This window comes from Notamacropus eugenii, chromosome 2, assembly GCF_028372415.1.
Source record: "Notamacropus eugenii isolate mMacEug1 chromosome 2, mMacEug1.pri_v2, whole genome shotgun sequence".
Lineage (NCBI taxonomy): Eukaryota > Metazoa > Chordata > Mammalia > Diprotodontia > Macropodidae > Notamacropus > Notamacropus eugenii.
In genome coordinates this window covers 375,038,130-375,060,936 of record NC_092873.1, presented here as the reverse complement: position 1 = coordinate 375,060,936, position 22,807 = coordinate 375,038,130, and the positions used below count along the sequence as shown (strand labels likewise).

The 22,807-nt window shown below is 44.7% G+C and overlaps 1 protein-coding gene and 1 long non-coding RNA gene across 2 annotated transcripts; one reads left to right on the top strand and one right to left on the bottom strand.

Moving 5' to 3' along the window:
• Positions 1-4,057: 4,057 nt before the first annotated feature.
• Positions 4,058-11,039, bottom strand: LOC140528779 (uncharacterized). Its single transcript, XR_011975295.1, has 2 exons — positions 10,709-11,039; positions 4,058-4,472 (listed from the first exon to the last, which is right to left on the bottom strand). It is a non-coding gene; the product is annotated as an uncharacterized lncRNA (long non-coding RNA).
• Positions 8,145-21,878, top strand: CA4 (carbonic anhydrase 4). Its single transcript, XM_072646924.1, has 8 exons — positions 8,145-8,306; positions 14,855-14,899; positions 16,943-17,098; positions 18,109-18,254; positions 19,085-19,183; positions 19,647-19,713; positions 20,193-20,356; positions 21,562-21,878. Exons 1-8 carry the CDS (start codon positions 8,252-8,254, stop codon positions 21,757-21,759), a joined length of 930 nt encoding a protein of 309 aa, XP_072503025.1. The 5' UTR covers positions 8,145-8,251; the 3' UTR covers positions 21,760-21,878.
• The last annotated feature ends 929 nt before the right edge of the window (positions 21,879-22,807 follow it).

Below are 22,807 nucleotides of genomic sequence, written 5' to 3'. Positions count from 1 at the left end.
TGATCCTATCCCTCCCCATGAGTGTCGACCTCGAATTGCACTCTCCTCCCCATGCCCTCCCTTCTATCATCCCCCCCCGAACAGAAAAAATAAAGAAGAGAAGGGGGAATGGGCACCCAAAGGTGTGGAAAGCAAGGGTTAGGGAAGGGGAAAATCACAGAAGACTGGGAACCTCCCCAAATCTCATCCATCTGCCTCTAGTCTCAAGTGGGTCCCTCTGCTTAAGGATGACACCTCTAACCTGACAACCTTAACACAAATGGAAACAGAATCTATTTCTCCCTCCATGACTCATGGGTTTGACACTTTCTAATTTACACTGTCTACAATTTTATGAGTGAGGTAGCTGTATATCACCTAGATGGGTACCAGCCCAGCCCTGCAGTAATTATACCTAGAGGTCAGAATCTGATGTCCTCAGGGCAAGATCTAGAGATAGGGAAGAAAGAGTCAGGTGACTCTTAATGACTAGGAACAAGAAATGAGATGAGAGTTCAGAGATAAGAGTGGTAAATAAAATAAAAACGCATAGAGTGACCCACCTAAGAGCTAAGGGTCATTTTCCTGGAAATATGGATAGAGGAACTGGGTGAACTCTGATGTGAAGTCAGAGGGTGGCTACCCTCTTCTCAGGCAATGCAGAGTCAAGGTTATGGGAGAGTTTTGCCCCACATAATCTCCCCAGAATATTTCCAACCCCCCAGGGGTTCTGATAATGTTATTTTGGTCTAGAGTTTTGTAATTTTCCCCCACCTCTATCCCCCCCCTTAACCTGAAATACAAAAGAAAAGAAACTGGGAAGGTTTATCCCTTCTTCATGCACGCATTTAGGGGAGCTGTTAGTAAGGAGGAGTAAATCTGAGGCACACAGGAGAAACCCAATTCAGGGGGGCTGCCCCTTCTCTTCCCTCATTCAGGAGTGAGGCTCCCTGTGTGGATCAGTTCAATGGAAGGAAGCTTTGATGTTGGGCCAAAGATCCGGAACAAACCCCCTCAGGCTCCTGACAAAGGTCCCTGAGCCTTCCTGGTTTACAGAGGGCAGATTTCTCATGGGAGAGATAGGAAACCGAGGGCCACCCTAATCCCTCTAAATCTCATTGTTCATTGGTGAAGAGGAACGGCCACTGGAGGGGTCGGGGGTGGGGAAAACACACCCTGGCTTTGGAGATTGGGGGAAGGGAAGAGGTGGAGAAATTCACTCTTACTTTGGCCCCTTCATTGGCATTTGTATAGAAAACCCGGATAAATTCCCCCTAGCAGACAGACCTCCTAGAAATGCCTTATTTGGAGAACTGAGGTCAAGCTGCCTCCAGGCTACATCAGTTAACTTTTTCCCTCTCTGCGTCCAGAGCTCTTTATTATTAAGTTATATTTGGCCACGTCATTGGCATTTGTATAGAGGATTGGGATAAATTCTTAGCTGCAGAGGGACCTCCTGGAAATGCCTCATTTTGGGGACCTGAGCCCATGCAACCTCCGGATTACAGTAGTGGGTAGCATTTTTCCCCTCCAAATCCAGAGCTTTTTAATTATTAAGTTGTAATAACTAACATTTATAAAGGTTTGCAAGTCACTTTACATATATCTCATTTTATCCTCACAACAACTCTGGGAGGTGGGTGCTATTATAGGTGGGACAAGCAGGTTAAGTGACTTTCCCAGGATTATAGAGCTAACAAGTGGCAAAGATTTGTCTTCCTAATTTCAAGCCCAGCACTTTATCCACTAAGCAACCTAGGTACTTCATATACCTGAATGACTGGCATGTGGAGAACAGCTTTATTTGTTCTGGACCCAGATAATCAAACAGCAATGATTTATTAAGCTCCTGCAAATACTCAAATGAGACAATCCTTGCCTTCAGAGAGCTTATATTCTATATTCTATATTCAATGGGTGGAAATTATAGATAGGATTGTTCCTTTGCATATTGAAAATTTAATAAATGGATTTCTGGTAAGACAGTCATTATTCAGTTGTGTTCAGTTATTCATGACCGCATTTGGGGTTTTCTTGGTGAAGACACTGGACCAGTTCACCATTTCCTTCTCCAGCTCATTTTCCAGATGAGGAAACTGAGGCCAACAGGGTTAAGTGACTTGCCCAGGGTCACACAGCTAGTAAGTATCTGTGACCAGATTGAGCTCAGGTCTTCCTGACTCTAGACCCTATTCTCTATACACTATGCCACCTAGCTGCCCCTGGTAAGGCAAGAAGAACAATAAAAGGGGTTTCTAATATGGCAATAATGTATCAACTTGTCAGGGATGGTGGCACAGGTACGGCGCAGGTACAAGTTGAGATCCCCTGATGTTTTCCACTAGCGTACATATGACATCTTATGCCTTATTTTATGGGTATTCTGGCACCATGTCTGCCTGACAGTTCTGTGATAGACCCAATGAGATGAAACCAAAACTCACTATCCCGTTTATTGAAGGTGGATCTATCTAATGCCAGCACTCTTAGTTTAGGGTTTGATATTGAGACAAAATGAGGCACCTGAGTCACTGAACAGTTTAAAAAAGCAGGTTTCCTTTGCCCTAACACAGCAGGGACATGCAACAAGGATCCAGCGGCCCTTAGCTTCTCTGGATACCTGCCTGAAGAGAAATGAATCTGATCATCAGGACAGAAGATGGGGAAGGACATGGTCATTGGCATGCTTTTCAGAAATCCACCAAGTCCACAAGGCCTAGACTAAATACAACTAGAACTCTGTATACTCTTAAGGTGGCCAGGAGGTTGTGCCAGCAAAGCTGGGGCCAGTCAGGTCCAGGGCACAGGTTTACTTCCTTTTGTTGTTGTGGTTCAGTTGTGCAACTGTACCCCCAAAAGGTATTAAACTGTGCATGCATGCCCGTTGACTTCACAGTACTTACTGGATTGTTGTTGAATCATTTTCAGTTGTGCCCAACGCTTCATAATCTCATTTGAGGTTTTCTTGTCAAAGACATTGGAGATTGCCATTTCTTTCTCCAGTTCATTTTATAGATGAGGAAACTGAGGCAAACTGAGTTAAATGACTTGCCCAGAGTCATATAGCTAGTCAGTGTCTGAGGCCAGATTTGAAATCAGTGTTTCTGACTTCAGGCTGAGCACTCTATCCACTGTGCCCCTTGCCTCCTTTTAGGGAAAGTTAATCCATGGTGTACAGGGTCAACTAGTTGGCACAGTGAATAGAGTACTAGGCCTAGAATCAGGAAGATCCAAGTTCAAATTTGACTTCGGACACTTACTAGCTGTATAACTTTGGGTAAGTCACTTAACTCTGTTGGCCTCAGTTTCCTTATCAGTAAAATGAGCTGGAAAAGAAAATGGCAAACCATTCCAGTATCTTTGCCAAGAAAACCCCAAATGGGAGTCACAACGAGTTGGATAAAAAAACAACAATAAAAATTCATGGTTCAGGAGAAGGGGAGGGGCCTGGACCTATTCTGTGTTGTGAGTAGAAAGAAATATGAAAAGTCCTATCACACCATCTCAGCAGACAGGATAGAGATGATGAAGTGTTGGTTCACAAATGACAGTTCACAAAGCCTTATTCTGTTACACATGAAAATTTCCACAATTTCATTTGGCAACTAAAAAGAAACCAATCAGGTGTAGAGATAATTAATGCTAAAAGGTATATAGGTCCCTGCAGGGTACCCACCTGCTGGATTAACACATCAATACACAGCTATCTGATGGGAAGAGGCAATGTGGGGAGAGCAGTGAATTCAAAAACCAGATAAATCTAGCATTACTGCTTACCATTTGTAGGAAATTAAACAAGTTGCTTAATTTCTTCATGAAAATGGAAGGGTTAACTAGATCAATTCTAAATCTATGAAGTGAACCTCCTGACTTCCCCAGCCAAAAGGTAAAGATGAGCTCTCCAACATGTTCTTCTAAGGAATGTTCTTAATCCTTTACAAATGGAAAAGTTAAATTGTAGGAAACTGAGACCCAGAGAAAGTTCTGTTGCATTTCTATGTAAGTTCAGGGAATAGTACTTGAAGATCACTGATGTACAATGAAATAATCTGTGGACATGTATCAGAGACATTAATAATTCTTATTCAAGATCACATTTTCTTTATTGTCCCAAATTTTAATATCTGCTCATATGGTGGATATAATGTACCCATATAAAAGAAAAAAAGGGCCACTAGTCAAAATAGTGCATTAAAAATAGACCAGTTCATCATTCTTGACCTTGTAGATTTGGTAACTGGATAAAACCAATGGCCTGTTTTCATGAGACTTTTGAACACTCATATATGTGCAAATTCCTCTTCAACAGCATGAAACTTAATGAAGGAGTTTGTTCAGCAGCCACTGGAGTTCTCAATTGCAGTCTTAAAGACTAGAAACTTCTTCTTCTCTCTCTTCAAGCTGCGTCTGTAGCTCCTTTGCGATCTGGTGTGTTTCAGCTGTCACCCAGCTTAGCAGCCGAAGCTCCCCTGAGCAGCATCCTTGAAAGCTCACTGAGAAGAGAGCAAAAGTCGTTAGCTTTGAGACCCCCTCCCTCTGTTCTTCTTCTCTCCTGTCTCACTGTAACACAGAGAAACATAGGATCAAAGATTTAGAGTAAGAAGGAGCCTTATGTCATTTAGCACAATCCCCTTCACCTTACAGATGAGGCTCATAGAGTGGATGTGATTTCCCCAAGATCACAGAGGTAGTAAATGGCAGAACCAAATTTTGAATCCAGGTGCTCTGACTCCAAAGCCGGTCTTCTAAGACTTCTGAGTCTGTCTAGCTACAGGGTCATAAATAACCCCAGTGGCTTTGGGCTTGGTGAGGTCAGAGAAACCAGAAGTGGAGGGGGATGTGGTACAAGGGGTGGGGTGGGGGACCTATATAGATGCTCCTTCTTCAACAAGTCTGGGAGGATGAAAGTGATTTCATAGAGTTGTGTGATCCTGGGCCAGGGGTTACTGGACTGTAAGGGCTATTTATGTGCCCGTGTTCATTGAGTGGTGGGGGAGGGGTGTATCCTTGGAACAAGGAAGGTTTGTAGAGGGAGTCATCTCCGCCTGGAGTTCCAGTCTGCATTGTTGTGGGGGGGAGAGGAATTCAACAAGTCAGATTCCCCCACCTTACCCATATGGTTCAGAGAAGTTCACTTCTCAGGCTTGGGAGGGGTATGGAAGAGTTCTATGCCAGGATTGTAAAGGGCTATCAGAAAATGGGTATCCCCTGAGGGTTAGGTGGTGGGATGAAGTTGTCCAAAGTTTATCTGGCAAGGCCCTGAATTGTACTAAGTATGTCTGGACTGCCAAATTCTCCCCTCACAGACTCACCCTGTCCTCTCTGCCCCTCCCTTTCCCAAATTAGTAGACTCCCAGTCCAGTAAAAGTGAGTATTTTGGGAATGGGGAGAGGAACAAAGAATTGCATATGCAGTCTCTGTCCAGCACTAGAGGATTCCAGATTCTAGAGGCCCCCTTCCTCACAATATCATTGCAGTATGTGCATTTGGCATCCAGGAGATGGGGTCTTTTGAGATTTGAGGGAAAGAAAATCTGACACCTTCCCCCCAGTTGCATCCTCCCCTGTTCCACAAGTTTTATTTCCCCAAATGGTTTTCCTCTTCCTTTGTCTAAAGATCTCCTCACTTCCCACACTGTTTCCATCACCTCTGGGGTCTCTTGGGAGAGGGTCCTAGGGGGATCCTGAAGGACAGTGGCTCTGGAGAGATTAGGAAGGCTGTAAGAAACCTCCGAAGGACTTCTCCAGCTGCTTCTGATCCCCCATTTAAATTTCCCTTCTTCACATGGTCTTCTAGGAATGGAAAGTCTGATCTGGCCCTACTCCTGTTAGTACCAGAAGTGTCCTTTGTTCTCAACATTCTTGACCTCATATCTCCCACCCAGAAATGAGGAGGCCCTGGATGGTGGAAAGGAAAGGCATCTTTACCTGGTTTTCAAAGAGTGCCCTTATCATCCATCCAATGGAAAACTTCAAATCTGAAGCTGTCACTGATAGCTAGAGGCTAAAACTGAGTGACAGAGACTGCAAGATAAAGACAGAGACTCAGAAACAGAGTAAGACTGTGTCTTACAGACTGACTATATCCCAAAGAGATCATAAAAAAGGGGAAAAGGACTCACATGAACAAAAATATTTATAGCAGCTCTTTTTGTGGAGGCAAAAAATTGGAAACTGAGGGGATGCCCATCAATTGGGGACTGGCTGAACAAGTTGTAGTATATGAATATAGTGGAATACTATTGTTCCATGAGAAATGATGAGCAGACTGACTTCAGAAAAACCTGGAAAGACTCACATGAACTGATGTGAGTCAAAACTAAGTGAGCCAAATCAGGAGAACATTGTACACAGAAACAGAAACGTTATTCGATGATCAACTTTGACAGACATAGCTCTTCTCAGAAATGTAACGATTTAAGAAAATTCCAAAAGATGCATGATGAAAAATGCTATCCACATCTAGGGAAAGAACTATGGAGTCTAAATGCAGATCGGAGCATACTATTTTTTTTTCTTTCTCCTGGTTTTTCAGTTTTGTTTTGATTCTTTTCTCACAACATGACTAATGTGGAAATATTTTTAATATGATTGTACATCTATAACCTATATCAGATTCCAGACCATCTTGGGGAGGGGGGAGGAGAGGGAAGGGAGAAAATTTTAGAACTCAAAATCTTATAAAAGTGAATGTTGAAAATTAAAAATAAATAAATTCTAAAAATTAAATTAAAAAAAGATATACAGACTGACACTGAGTCAGAAACCAAGAAAAAGACAAGGAGGAGACAGAAGCTGGGGTAGAAACAGGTAGAGATAAACAAAGAGATTGAAGCACAAACTGAGACACAGACACAAGGACAGGTAAAGAGACTGAAGAAGAGAGAGAGAAAAAAGATTGAGCTCCAAGTTTAGGAAGAAACAACCAGCTCCTACACCCCGAAGGCCATTCTCCTACTCCTGTTAGTACCAGAAGTGTCCTTTGTTCTCAATATTCTTGACCACCATTCCCTCCGACCAGTTCGACAGGTCACTATGGGCAGTTTGCTCTCCACCCTACATCCCACCTAGGACACAGTTCCAAAGGCTGAAATGGGGAGGCACCACATCCTGACCCCTAAGTCTCTCCGATAAGGAGGAGAAGGAGAGAGAGAAAGAGGAGGAGGGCAAGATCATTATTTTAGGGACCTTCGGGTCCATCCTCTTAGTTTTAAGCTTGAGTAGACTTCCTCCGCTTCGAAGGCGAGCTAGAAGCCTAATGGTCAGCGCTAGAGTCTAGGCAGATAGCATCGAAGCGGGTGGGGTTGGAGGGTTTTAGAAGAAAGGGGAAATTCTCAAGATTCTGGGACCCTTTAAAAAGGGTTTTGTTATGTAACTCTGGAGACCAGGATTCTGGGTGTAAATTTGAGTCCCACTCCAATCCTTTCTTTCCAGGATCAGAATGATCAGGAGGAGTCAATTGATAAAGGACTAAGTGTTAACTGGTTGTGCAGGCTGGGTGTGTGTATCCTTCCTCTCGGGATACCCTGCTCCCAGTTCCTCCTTCTAGGAGCTGATTAGCTCGGAATTCATTAATAGGAAAGTCAAATGGTCTTTTAGGGCCAGTTCCTAAGCCCTCCCTCTCATCCTCCTCCTTCCTCTGCCCCCAAGAGGTCAGGGCACCCCCAGTCAGACCATCCCTGCCTCTCCAATGGGCATCCATCAGAGAAAGTGACCAGAGTGGGGATGGGGGCGGGGGGCAGGCAAAGATTGATGAAAATTTGCATAGGAGAAGAAAAGGGGAAGAGAGGGAAAGATCGTGAGCTCCTGGAGTTCAGGGGATCTCTTTTGCCATGCTTTGTATCTCTTATAGCACAGGGTCTGGCACTTAATAAGCGCTTTATAAATGTTTATTGACTGCATGACCGACTGAAATGAAGACTAGCAAGGGAGAAGAGGGAAGAGGAGAAAGAGTGAGAGCGATGAAAGAGAGGGAGAACAAATGGGGAAGGATGGAAGAGAGAATAGCGGAAGGGAGGAAGAAGAGAGAAAGAAAAGAACTGGGGAGGGGGTAGAAAATCGAAGAGAGGAAAGGAAGGATTCCAGGAGGGGTGGGGAAGGGAGGGAAGAAGAGAGGAGGGGGAGGAGCCTGACTACGGGGTCCAGCTCTCCTGGCTATCCGGCCCTGCCTCGGTGTTCCTCTATAAAAACCCTGGGACAGAAACATGACCGCAGGACAGACACGGAGCCAAGCGGACTGACAGACAAACGAACCGACAGCTGAGTAGCAGGAGATGATCTCGTTCCTAATGCTGCTGGCCCTCACGTTGGCCCAGCCAGTAGCCCCAGGTGATTTCTTCCCCCTCAACCCTCACCCCAGTCTGGATCCCCATCCTCATTCCGGATCTATTCCAGGGACAGAATCCTTTGCCCAGTCAGCTGGATAGGTGGGTGAGAAGAGTTCACTGACTCGGGAGCTCAGGAGAGGTAAGAATAAAGGGAGGCATATAGAAAGGTAGAAAATAGAGAGATAGATACCGAGAGACAGAAGACAGAGATAGAAATGGGCAATCAGATAAAAGAGAGAGAAACAGAAAACAACAGGTGGAGAGAGAGGAAGAGAGAAGGGAAAAACTTCAAGAGACAAGATAGTCATGGGCAGAGAAAACTGAGACAGAAAACAACATACCGTTAGGGACAGAAAAGAAATATCCTAGAAAGGATATATTGGCGGTGAGAGATACTGAGAGAGATACAGAGAAAATGGAAAGAGACAGAAAGAAATGGAGTGTAAAGAGACAAAGACAACAGATAAAGAGAAATAGACCGAGACAAAGAAGTGACAGACAAAAAGAAATAAGGGAGACAAAGACAGAAAAAACAAAACTTGAGATGGAGGAGAGAGACAGACAGACAGACAGAGAGAGAGAGAGACAGAGACAGAGAGACAGAGACAGAGAGACAGAGAGAGAGACAGAGACACAGAGACAGAGACAGAGAGACAGAGACAGAGAGAGAGACAGAGAGACAGAGAGAGAGAGAGAGAGAACAAAAATGTAGACAGAAACAAAGTTGGAGGCAGAGAAAAAGACAGAGAAGAGAGGGAGACAGAGGCACAGAAAAGAGAGACAGTGGAAAATCAGGCAGAAACAGATACTGACAGAGACAGAGAGATAAAGACAGAGATACAGAGAAAACAATGGGACCAGACCCGCGCAGAGAGAAAACAGATCCAGAGGAGAAAATAAGTTTCTTAAGTCGCAGGCATCCAGCCTTCGCGCCTTTGCAGCTCTCCCTGTCCGTGCTTGCTACCCCTGCAACCCTGCTTTTCCCAGGATCTGCTGATACGGGCAGAGTTCGTGTTGGGTCTCGATGCCACTACTCTCCTGGGTGTGACAGGTTCTCTAGGATACGAGGTTGGTCTGACGGGTCTCCTGGAGGGAGAGAGTGAACCCTCCACGTTTGAGTTGCGAGTTCCCCTGGCAATGTGCCCTTCCCGGTACTGACCTGGGGCTCTCCTATCGGGGGGAGGGGTGTCTCCTGAAGGACAGCTGAGCTCCGCTACCTGCCGCGCCACTACTCTGAGAGGGGAGTGTAAGGGGCGGGGATGGGGGGGGGGAGGAGAAAGGGGGAGGTGCAGTCCCAGGAACTCAGAGGTCCTGGCTCAGCCGGTCTTTCCAGCCGGAGTGATTTTCGTTTAAAGATTAATAGCGAGGCAAGGTTCTTAATTATCAGGTTGAGGGGGAGGGTGTTAATATTTGATAAGAAGCCAGGATCCACACAGCTGGGGGGCCCAGAAGGGGTATTATCCCGTGCCCTCAGTAGGCCCTTGTCCGACCCTATCTCCCCAACTCTTGCCTGCTGTACACGTTTCTCCTGAAGAGAAAACTTCAGGAAAACAGGTCTCACTGGCTCTTTCACCTGCAGGCAGTCCTTACCTTCTCCTGCCCCCTCCCCAATAGTCTTTCCAGGAAGGTTAAGGTTTCCAGGTAGCGATATATAGTGGAAAGAACACCAGAATTGGAGACAGAAGAATTCAGAGTGCCACCTCTGCCAGTTGCTAGTTCTGTGACCTTGGACAAATTTCTGAACCTCACTTACTTCACTTGTAAAAAGGGAATCAGTACTGGTACTTTTTACCTCACAGGAGCTGTCTCCCCATATATGATACGGGAGTTTTATTACTGGGAATTCTGACCAACGTTTTCTTTTAAATCTTTCCATAAGGTTCCCCCACTTGTAGTTCTCCATCACTGTCTTTTGGGAAATGGAATGGAGATTGGGGATGGGGATCTTTCTCCTGGTTGTTGAGTGGTTAGATGCTAGAGGTATCACTAAACTAGCACCTCCTCTCACCTCACTCATTCTTCCTTTGATACAAAGGGTGGTGGGTATAGGACAAGGGTGGAGGGAGAATTAGGACTGAGAGGAACAGGATTAGTATAGCTAGGAGGGAAGATGGTATTGGGGTAGGCATCAACCAGTGATCTAGCATCTCTCTGCCCTCTCTTCCTTGTGGGTTGTGGCACAAGGGCTTTAGGAGGCCCTCTTTCTCACTTCTTTTCCCTTTTTCCCCATCCTTCCACTCAGTCCCACAATACACACATTCCAACATCCACACATACTCACATACATACTCCTACACAAGATAGAACTTTTGCCTGCATCTCAGAGAACCGAGTTCCATTAGTACAATTCAAACCTTCTCCCTCCCTCCCAAATATCTAGCCTCTTTCCTCTCAATGACTCACCAACACCAAAGTTATCACTTTTCACTAACTCCAGGGCTTCAGGTTTCAGGGTTCAGGTTGGATATCTGCACAGCTGTTTTTGGTGTTACTCCCTTCTTATTCACACTTCTCCTCAAAAGTCTCATGACCCTTCCGCCCAATAAACTCAATTTGTGGAGGAAACAAGTTGAAGGCTGGAGATAGGCCAAATTGTTCCCCTCCCTATGTTGGTGTAGATGGAGGAAAGAGACGAATGGCTCTATAGATGGGGCTCATTCTATTCTGTGTCCAGACCCCTGTCCACGAGAGGCTGAGACTTTGCTCAGAAACATGGGCTTTGCTGAGTTGGAGTTCAGAAACCCTGGGGGAAGGAATGAAGGTGGGGAGGAGTTGATGGGCAAGGTCCACAGGGGCACTTCTTTTCTTTGCTCTCAATCAGCATGTGGCACATGCTGTGTGAGCTGAGAGGCCTCTGGAGTGGGGTTGTAATGACGAAAGGGTACCCCTTACTTCTGATCCCATCCCTTCTTGGGGCATATATACAAATGCCTGGGGACAAGAAATAGAAGGACAGCAGCTCTGGAACTGGCCTTGAATGCATCTCGTGGGATGAGGGGGGTGGGATTTTGGCAAGGTTGGGGTTCAGAGACAGCAAAATGTAAGAGAGACTAAACTGGTGCATGTTGATGCTGAGGGCACTGTTGTCCTTCATCTGACACTCAGAGTTGTCACCTCTCACCAACTACTAGAACCTTAACTGTTCCCCCGCATTCTCCACACCCCTCTTCACTCCACACCCCACACTCAAGGTCCTGGCCTCTTTCAACACTATTGTTTCCCTGGCTTACTTCCTTTTGAGAAGAGTAGGTAAAAGCATACAACAGTTCAAAAGTCACTAAGATTAAGAACAGAGCAGAGGTCATGGCTAAAGACCAGAAGAGCCTGGGGAGAGCGAATTCCTAGTGAGGGCATGAGATGGGAAGTGATGTGTAGCTCCCAGTTCTTCCCTAGACATGATCAGTCTGGTTGCCTTGGAAGAGGAGGGGTGAGGTCCCACTTTCTTACTTTTCTTTTTCTGTTTACTGTTTTATTGACTCCCTTTGTCTCTGTACCACAATAGTTTCCCACTATATCCCACAAACACTCCTGAATAATCTCCTGTAATAAAGAAAAGCGGTTAAGCAAGAAAAGCGAAGGATTTGGAGTCTCTGCCACTTTATTGCTTTGGGCCTCAGTTTCCTCACCTCTAAGATGAAGGGATTGAATGAAATGTTTTCTAAGATGCCTTCCAATTCTAAATCTTAATAAATGATTCTATATCAACTGACAACAGGCAGAGGAGAAAACATCTGTTTGCAGAATAGATGTGGAAAAGTTTTCACAGCTGTTTCCTTTCCCAAAGTAGACTACTAGGATATGTGCTATTGGGGGAGGGAGTGAAGGTGGGAAAAAAGAGGCTGCCATCTGGACATCTGGAGGGTCTCAGACCCAAGGGTCAAAGAAAATGAGAGACCCCCACGGCAGGAGAAGGGTTTTAGCACCAGTAGTGTGCTCCATGTGCACTGAGGAACCTCAGAGTTTCTGAGTCATAGCTCCCTACCAGAATGTACTATCCCCAAAGGATGACAGAGCACATGACCAACCCTGGTGCCTTTTCCAGGCATGGAGTTGAAGAGAAGTCCCCAAAGTTCTGAATCCTATGACTCAGTTTCCTGGGAAAAGGCTCAGTCAGATCTGGGGAAAGCAACCCTCCTCACCATCACCTCTATAGCCACCGTGACCTGGGTGAGGCTGAGACTTCCAGCCTACACCACTGAGCTAACCTTTCCCTTCCCCAGCTAAGCCAGGAATCCTGGTGTCCAAGTAGTCTGGTCCATTAAGTACCACCACCATAGGCCAAGACTCTTCCTCTTTGGTACTCTTTCTGCTGCCCTGGAGGGATGCATTGCTCTTAGGGGTCCAGAGGACCTTTTCTTTCCCATGCATTCCCCATCCTCCATCCCTTCTGATTTCCAGAAGAAATGGTCCTCCTGACTTTGCAGTAGAGAAACTAACCCAGACTCAAGGTCATGTTACATGAAATCATCTTCCCATGACCTTGCCATACAAGCATCTAACACCCTCTTCCCAGCCTTTACTGAGGTACAGAAAGATGAACATGAACCTGGAAACAGGTCAGGCCCAGGCCCTGAGAAGAGAGGTAGAGGAGAGTTTTTTTAATAGAAGTCTCTGCTTTCTGAACCAGCCCAATTTTCTACCCACTCCCAATGATTCACAGGTGTGTAGATCTATCAGGGAAGACCCACCATAGGATCATAGACACAGAGCTGGGAAGGCTCAGAGAATGAAGCAGTAGCTCTGGGGAGGGTAAGAGGTGAGAGTTGACTTGGCATCATAGGGAGGAGAGCTTGGCCAAGAATTTACTTTAATAACACAGTCGGGGGAAGGCAGGGAAGGGAGCAGGGAGCAACTCGAGGGACTTCCATCATCTCAAATAAACTCACATGGCTGAGCCAGCAAATCTGATTGTTAAGGAACGGGGAGGCCCCAGCAAAGTTAATCCTCCTTAGCAGAGTAAGCCTGATGGCAGAAAGAAAGAATTGAATGTTCTAGGGGACTTGGCTGGCGGATGGGGGTGGGGTGGGAGGCTCACATGATCAGAAGGTCCTTAATGTGCAGCAAATATATACATACATATATATATATCTTTATTTAGGATGGGATAGGAGACAGGAAGAGACAATAGGACTAGAATCTGTTCTGTTTCTTTTTCCTCCTTTGCCCTCTGGGAGCTGAGGGACAGCACCTAGGGGGCTGGTCCATAAAGGTCTGTCCATGCATCAGTACATCTATCCATCAGTGCATTGGGGCAGGAGAGTTCTCAGGAGACTCGAAATCTCCATTTCTACCCCCACAACAACCTAGCCCAACCTGCATTCTTCCTAGCATCAGGCAATACATCCATCCTCCTCCTAGCTGATCAAATTCTATCCTAATCTCAGAGAGAAAGGGCAACCCCTTTTCTGATTTACGACTTTCACTTCAATTCCACACATATTAAATAACTAACATTACTAACTTAAGATAAACGCTATTCTCAAAGGGTTTACAACCAAAGTGGGGAGGAGGAGTTCAGAAAAGGCATTCTGTAGTAGGAGGTGCTACCTGAGTTGGACCTTACAGAAAGAGAAATTTCCATAGTGGGGACGGGGAGGGGAGTAGGGAGAAGGAGATACATTTCAAGAATAGGGGACGATGGGATGATGTGAGCGAGCAAAAGGCACAGAACCTGGAGAGGACAGGAAGAGAACTGAGGTGAAGGATAATCTACTTTCTCTGAATGTCGAGTATATGAAGAATACCAGATAAGAATGGAATGTTAATTGGAGCAAGGATCTCAGGAATGAAGTGTATGTTTTACTGTGTAAATGATAAGAGGAAGTCAGTTAAAGTTTTTTGAGTAGAAAATTTTTGTGATCAGGACAGTGGCTAAAGAACATCACTCAAGGAGCTGGACAAGGAATGAATGTGAAAACAGGGAGGCAAAGAGACCAAGCAGGCTATTATAATAGTCTGGGAAAGAAGAGTTGAGGGGCTGGACTATAGTTATAGGAGTGGGAATTGGAGGGTAGAGATTATATAGGTGAAACTGACAGCTGGCTGGATATGAAAGGGGGCTGGGCTGCAAGAGAGGAGGAAGGGGGAGAGATCCCTCTGAAGTTGCTACCCTGATAGTGATGCCCCATCAATAGAAAATAAAGAAAGTTTAGAAGAGAGGAAAGTTTGGAGGAGATGATGAGTTTCATTTTGGATATAATGAGTTTGAGATTTTAGTAGGAATCTAATTGGAAATGCCCAGGATGTCAATTGGAGCTATGGGATGGAGTCCCAAGGGGACACAATTTGGAGCTTTGTTTGCATAGAAGTGAGAATGATTGCAATCACAAAGGGAGACAGTACAATGAGGGAGGAAGAAGGTCGAGGACAGAACTTTGATGGACATTCATACTTAAGGAATGAGGAGCCAGCAAAGGATTCAAAGGAGAAACAATTAGAGATGTAGAGTTCAGTATCATAGAAGACTTCCCATTCTCCCCACATCCACTCCATCCAACCTGTACTCAGTCATTCCCTCTAACTGACACTGTGTCTCCTTCTCTTTCCCAGCTCACTGGTGCTATGAATCCCAAGCCAAGATAACATCATGTACAGGTAAGTTGGGGACTTCAGAACTCATCCCTCCTTCCCAGGTAACCTATTCACCCTTTAATAATCCAGTATGGCTAGCTGGGATCACAGCAACTGAGCATTTCATCTCACCTGTCTGCTTCCATTTTCTCATCTGTAAAATGGAGGTATTAATAGCACCAAATGAAATAATATTTGTGAAGTGCTTTGCAAATCTTCAAGTGTTACATAAAGGCTGGCTACTGTATTTTGGAAAGTGTGGCTTCTTGAATCTTTGGATGGGTCACCTCCCATCAACATGTAATCCCTGGCTCCTTTCCCCCATCTCTCTCAGCATGCTCATGATTCCACTCCTCTAACCACTTAGGGGGCTCTCAGAGAATGGAGACTTTTCTGAATCAGCCAATAATGTCTGGCCTTTCTCTCTTCCAAGAGATAAAGCTACTAAAATAAAAACAAAGCAAGCACAAGATAACAAAAATACCCAGTGATAAACTATAAAAACCAAGCAGAAAGCAGTTTGAGGATTCTCCACTGTTTCAAACAGAAAATTGAGAGTTGACTGTATTCCACTGAGGACTTTTCCTCCCTTCCTTCCCCACCCTCCTACCCCCAACTCTGGTTATGAGTGTCAGGAGCATAGATAGGGCTAGGCCTGGGGAGAGGTGGAGGGGTGGGGGTTTAGGGAAGTCAAGCAAAATCACAGATTCACAGAATGTCAAATCTGTAAAGAACTTTAGGGATCTTCTACTCTCATCTTTTAGAAAAAAATAAAATGTATTGGTGTCTTTTTTAAAAATCACTTTCATTTCTGAATATATCAGCACCTGCTCAGTCAAAGACTTATAGCAAAGACACACCCCCCAAAAGAAAGAAAAACAGTTTAGTAAAACCTGCAAACCTATCAATCAAGTCTGACTATGTATCCTGTTTTCTACATCTGTAGTCCCCCACCTATGCAAAGGGCAGAGAGAGGTGCATTTTCGTAATTCTTCTCCATGACTAAGCTTCTCAGTCATATAATTTTACAAATACCTCATCCTACAAAACAACCTGGATAACCTAGGCCATCCCTCCCCAGTTCCAAAACACAGACCCCTCAAGTCCCTCAGAGGTCACTGTTGTAAAATCTGAAGGGGGTTGAGATGATAGGGTAGAATGTAATTAATACTGTCATTCATGGAAGGGATATAATAAGAATAACACAACCCACTTCTCAAAGTATGCAGCCACCACTTGGGGTAGTTCAGTACAGTGATGGTGGAATCAGAAGCCTTGAGTCCTTATCCCAGTTTGGTTAGTCTCTAGCTGTGTGGAGGACCAATAACTTCTCTTCTTTGAACCTTCTTTTTCTCCTCTGTAAAATGAGGGATTTGAACGAGATGATTTCTATGATGCTTTAATCTCTAGTCAACTCTATTTCATAGGGGAAGGAGTAGGTGGGAGTCTTGGGAGACTAATCCAACAGGAAAATAGCATTCCCTTAAGTATCTATGTAGTAGTTATTATGGGCTTAGCTTTACATTAATCAATCAGTAAACATATGTTAAATATCAATTAGGTGCCAGGAACTCTTCTTAGTCCTGGGGATACAAAGAAAAAAAATGAAATAGTTCCCTACCCTCAAGCAACTTACATTCCAGTGAGGAGACAATGTGTATGTATTCAGAGTTTTCCAAAAGTCTTAGTGCAGTGTTAATCTTATAGCTTATAGATTCACTTAGATTTCTGGGACACCACCTATAAATAAAACAAGGTAGTTTAGGGAAGGAGGGTACTAGGAGCTGGGGGTATGTGGAAAGACTTGTGTAAAAAGTGGTGCTTGAGCTACATCTTGAAGGAAATATAGAATTCTAGGAGAGAAAGATGAGTAAGAAGACCATTTGCAGTCTGGAGGTAAACCAGCGAAAAACCACAGTACTGGCCCCTGTACGTGAAAGATAGGATCACACAAGATACACTCATCAATGAGGAATCTTCCCCCACCCCAAACCCCTTTGCTACAACTGAGATCTGATACCAATCTCTCTTTTCCCACCTTTTCTTCTCTCCCTTCTAATCCTTCAGGACCAAGCCAGTGGACTGGGAACTGCCAAGACAATCGACAATCCCCAATTAACATTGACACTACCAAAACCATTCTAAACTCTACACTGATCCCTTTCCAGTTCATCAACTATGACCAGAAGAAGTCACTATCCATTATAAACAATGGGCACACAGGTCAGTTTTTCTCAGCGTTATTGGGAAGGACTCTTTTGTCCCTCCAACAAGGTCAAAATCTCTTGGTACCTGGGAACCATCCAGAAAGGGAGGGAGAAAAAAGGAACTGGTCGTTTCCACTGAATTCTCTTCTGTTCCTTTCCTTCTTACTCTGTTCTCTTCCATCTTATTCAGTTCCATTTCAACTTCCTCAAGTCCACGTCACCGCATTCTATTTCTTCTTATTACAGTCTAGTGTACTCCATCTTTATTGATTCCACAACCATCTCACTCTATTCCCTTTCTCCTCCATCCTGTTTTGTTCCATTCCATCTGACCCCATTTCACCGCATTCTTTTCTTTCTTATTCTATCTTACTCTAGTGCATCTATTTGCACTCCCCTCTACTTCTCTCTCCTCCATCTTTCTCCATTCCACTCCATCTTGCTCTACTCCATTTGGCTCCATTCTGTTCCATTCCATTTCATCTTACTCCATTCTACAATATTCCCTTCTTTCTTATTCTACCCTACTCTCTCCCACCTTTCTTTATTCCACTCCATACCACTCTACTCCATTTCCCCCCATCTTGTTCCATTCCACTGTACTCCATCTTTCTCTACACTCTTCCATCTCACTCCACTTCATTATTATTTGCTCTGTTCCCACTTGGGGTGGGATGCTCTCCATGTTCTGGCAACTCCTGTTTGTAAAGCATTTTATCAAATGGGTTGGAAAAAGTGAATGACAATCTGCTTTTAGCTTTTGCTGAATTCAGATGTAGGATGAGCCAGGGAGGTTCTGTCTCATCGGTATTTGTTAAGGTGAGCTTTTCATGCTGAATCTGGGAAATGACAAATACCTATTCTTCAGGTGAAGGGGAAAAAATACAAGGAAAAGTTCTGGGCAGGGACAGAGAATTTGGTCAGGATGATGACTCTAAGGTGGTACATGGAGCACCTAGAGTAGTGGAGACCAGAGGACCCCACCGACCTTCATCCTTTTCTTTCCCCTACTCTTGTCCCACCAAGTGGAAGTGCAACTTGATGACACAATCAGGATCTCTGGAGGTGGCCTGAATGAAACTTACAAGGCAGTCGCGTTCCATCTGCACTGGTCGAACTCTTTGGACAAGGGCTCTGAACATACTATCAATGGGAAGTCCTATGCCATGGAGGTGAGGGGTTCATCCTTCCAAGGTTTGGAGAGCCACAATCCCATTCCTTTATTTGTTTCCCAACCAACCTGAAGTAGGACCTGGGTTCTCTGGGATTTGCTTAGATCATAGAATGATAAAACCTGAAAGCTGAAAGTGATCTTAGAAGGCTGTCTCCTTTCTTTTATATATATGAGAAAATTGAGACCCAGAGAGGGGAATTGACTTGCCCAGAGTCACATGATTAATGAGTAACAGACCTAGGATGAGGACCCAATATCAGAGACATACTCTTTGCCCCTATTTCCTTTCCAATCTTCCTTTTGGGGCCATAATGAAAATCCTTTCACCCCACTTCATACAAGCTTGTGTAATTCCCCCCCATCTCCCTATCTTGATCTCCATATACCTCCTTACTCATGGTACAGTGGAAAGAGCACTAGATTTGGGGCCAAAAGACCTGAGTTCAAATCCTACCTATCACCACCTACATGACCTTGGGGTAAGTTATTTCACTTCTCTAGGCTTCCTCAATGTCCTCATTTCTAAAATGAGGGTGGGCACCATCCCAGGATGACACTGGTCCTCTTCAAAAATGACAGATCAACAGCAACAACAAGATGAGAGCCTCTGATGTCTCTCCTAGCTCTGAATCTATGATCTTATTATTTCATAACTTACATCATCTCTCCGGACCTCCATTTCCTTATCAGTTTCCTCTAAATCCACGATCCTATAGTCTTCAGGCTAGAACTCAGAGACCACTAAAGCCTGAGGAAAGGGCTCTGGGGGAGACCTAGGACCTAAGAAGTGCCCATTCTAACCCCTTTCTCTCATGTTTTTTGCCCCAGATGCACATTGTTCATATCAAGAACAAGTATCATAATGTATCAGAAGCACTCAGTGAGAATGGCAATGATGAAATTGCTGTTCTGGGATTCCTAATAAAGGTTAGAACCTCCTTTCCATTCTCCTATCCTCTTTCCATTCTTATCCACCTGTCAGTCTGCCTTTCCCCCCTTTCTATTCTCCCCTTCCAGCCACTAGCAGACTTAGAATTGTAGCAATATCTGTCTCTTTCTCCCTCAGACCTTCTCCCTCAGTCTCTCTTGATCTCTCACTCAGTCCCCCTCTAGGGGTATTTGTCTCTCTCCCTCTCCTCTCCATGTCCTACAGGCATGGGGGGTGGGGAGGAGAAGGGTTAAACCCACCACAGGACAGGGAGACCTTCCTCCTGTTGATAAATCAGAACACCATATAGCATCTCGCTCACTCATCAGTCAAAGGGGTGCCCCTGAGACTGAGCCTAGAAAACTAACACAAAGATTCCTTCTATCCTTCCCCTTAACAGCCCCCTCCCCTTGGCCAAGGGTCACTTCCTAGTGTGTCTGAACAAGATGGCTCTCTTTGCAGAGTTCACCTCAAATCCATTCTGGCTTCGCCAATCTAGTGGAGAACCTGAGGAACATCCCATACCAGAGTGAGTCATGACAAACACCTACTATGCCCTAGCTAGGGACCTGGGTGGGGAGAGGATTGATGATGGGAAAAGGAGCCTGGAGGAGGATAAGTGTGTATGCATTGGGTCAGGGGGAGGATAGAAGTGAAGGAACCAGATGGGAGAAGCCAAGGAACAGGACCCTGAAGTTTGAGCCACCTTGTCCTCATCTAAGTTGCTAAAAAATGGTAGCTCAAGGGAGCTTTAGGGAAGACTGGTTCTGATCATCTGTGATTAAGGTAAAAGGTTAAGTTTGAGGATGAGAATTGGGGATCAAGGCTCAGAGACTGTGGCAGAGGAGAATTGCCCTTAAGAAGAGAGGTGATGGGCAAGATGAAAAGACTAGACCTAGGAAATGAAAGGGAAAGGTCATTGGGGGATGTGCTTGTGTATGTGGTTTGGATAATTCTGAGGGAAGCAGAGACTATTCTCCCAAACCTCATCTGTTTTGTCTCCTTTAGCCAATGAAGTCGGTCTAAAAGAATTCAGTCTTTTTGATCTCATCCCAAAAGTTGATAAGTTGAAAAATTACTACCGCTACTGGGGCTCCCTTACTACTCCTGAGTGCCAAGAGAAGGTCATCTGGACTGTGTTTCATGAGCCTATCCATCTCCATAGTGATCAGGTAATAATTTGAGGATCTTCAGGCTTAGACAAGGTCTCCAAGGGGGCTGTGGGGCTGAATGGGAGACCTGAGGCAAGGTAGGAATGGAATCAACATGTTGGCCAATTGATTAGTTTTTATTGTATGCCCACTCTGTGCCCAGCTCTCTGTTATGTGCTTTAGGGATAAACAGGGACATAGCACAGACCTTGGCTTCAAAGAACTTGAAATTTAGTTAGGAAAACCAAATTTCAACATATAGAAGTCAGAGAATACTACAAACAGTCCATAAGATTTAGAGTCGGGAGGGTCCTTCGCAAATCCTGAGTCTATGCCCTTGATTTTATAGCTGCAGTGCTTGGCCTCTGCTGAATTCAGGCTACATGTCTGTCATCTGAGGGCTAGGCTAGCTCAGAGAGGCTCAGCATCCATGGAAGGCTGGCCACCACACTGTTATTTGGGGGACTCTAGGCAGGCTAACGATCTCTAGCCAGTCCCCAACAAGAGAAGCAAGGACATGTCCCTGTACTTTGACTCTCCTACCATAGCTCCCTTCTTCCAACCATGCTCAAATGCTAAGTTATATCCATGCAGTCTTAACTGAGTCATATCTGGGACCCTTTGTAGTCACTACCTGTCTATAAAGACAATGGAAATTACTCATGTAACACAAAGGAAGAATGGGGGCGGGGTGGAGGAGAGAGGGCTGAATTTCATCTGAGTGGGGCAAGCTGAAGGAACAGGGAGACGGTAATTCACCCCAGGTTGACCATCACTTTTACTTTCATCTTTCCCACCCCTCTTAATCGGGGAAGGGTTGGGGTCAAAGAAGTCATCAAGAAATGGATACTAAGACCTCAGTCAAAGAGATTAGGACTCTAAATTTGGAAGAGGAATTAATCAACCAATATTTATGAAACACCAACTCCGAGCCAGGCACTCTCTCAGGCTGTAGAATTACCAAGGCAAAAAAGAAATAGTGTCTTTCCTCAAGGACCTTGTAGTCTGTTGGGTGAAAGACAATATATATGTGCATATATACATGTATAAGCAAAGCAAATAGATAAATAGAAGATAACCTTGGGTAGTCACTTGAAGCTGGGGGGCAGATCAGGAAAGGCTGTTGATAGAAGGGGATGCTTGAGTTGGACTTCAAAAGAAAGTTAGAGAACCTAAGTGTCTATTGGAAAGATAGTAAAGTCACCAGAATTTCTGGTCCTTTACAGATCTTGGAATTCTCCCGGATGCTGTACTATAATAAGGAGAATGAGTCTAAGATGCCCATTATAGACAACTTCCGGAAAACACAGCCACTAGGGAATCGCCAGATCTTTACTTCCGGGGCGGGAATACTATTGCCCCAAGCCTGGCCCACGCTTCTGGCCCCTCTGCTGACCTACCTCCTGGCTGTCTTCCTCGACTGAGAAGCCCTGGGCTTGGGACCTCTCATCACTGCACATTTGACTGTCTGGACTCTGGATTTTCACAAATATACTGTATAGGTGTATATATATTTTTAGATAAACGTTTCCTCAGCACCTTACCACTGTTCTTGACTACCACTATTCCCTGTTACAAGTATTACGTGTCTAATCTTAATAATGCCCCCCCCTGGCCCAACTCAAACCTGCCCCAGTCCTTGCCTTGTTGGAGTGGATCAACTTCAGCTAGGGTTTCCTACACCCCAGGCTACCATATCTATTGGATTTCCCTTCCTCCTTCTCCCAAGCCATATTGTGAAAGATTAATGTTTACTTTTTATGATTTTCCTCCTACCTGCCCTGTCAGCCTGTCAGTGCCCTGCCTCTACCCTGGGCTGCCTGGTCCAGCCTGCCCAGCTCTAAACTGGGCAACAATCTAACTGAAGTATTAGTTGATAAGAATGTAAGATATCCCTTGCTAAGGATATGTCTACTTTATCAAAACCCTTGTGACAGCATAAAAAGCATCAAGACCTAAAGAAACTGACAGAAAAAATTAGAAAATTTCACTGTCAAGAGAATCTCCATGATCTAACTCAATGAAAAATCTAGTTAACCAATCTCAATCAATCAAACTCAAAAACTCAAACTCAGTCCCTTAATTATCCTGTATCAGGCACTGTCCTAAGGGCTGGTGAAACAAAATCAAACTTGATTATGGAATATATTGCCAATCAGAAGGTCATTTTCAAATACAAAAGATGTCACAGGGACCATGCCACTCCCATAATAGTCCTTGACCCCCATTTCAAGGACCCTAGGATGTTAGAGTTGGAATGGACCCTAGAAATTATAGTCCAAACCTATCATTTTATAGGAGAAGAAATTGAAGTCCACAGGAAAATGAACTTATTCAAGGTCACATAGCTGTTTAGAGGTGGAATCTGGATCACAATTCAAGTCTTCTACCTTCCAGCAGCAATGCAGTTCTTTCCTCCCATACCATGATGAGAGGGGTCGGGGTCAGGAGGAAGAGAAAGGGAAGGCAGAG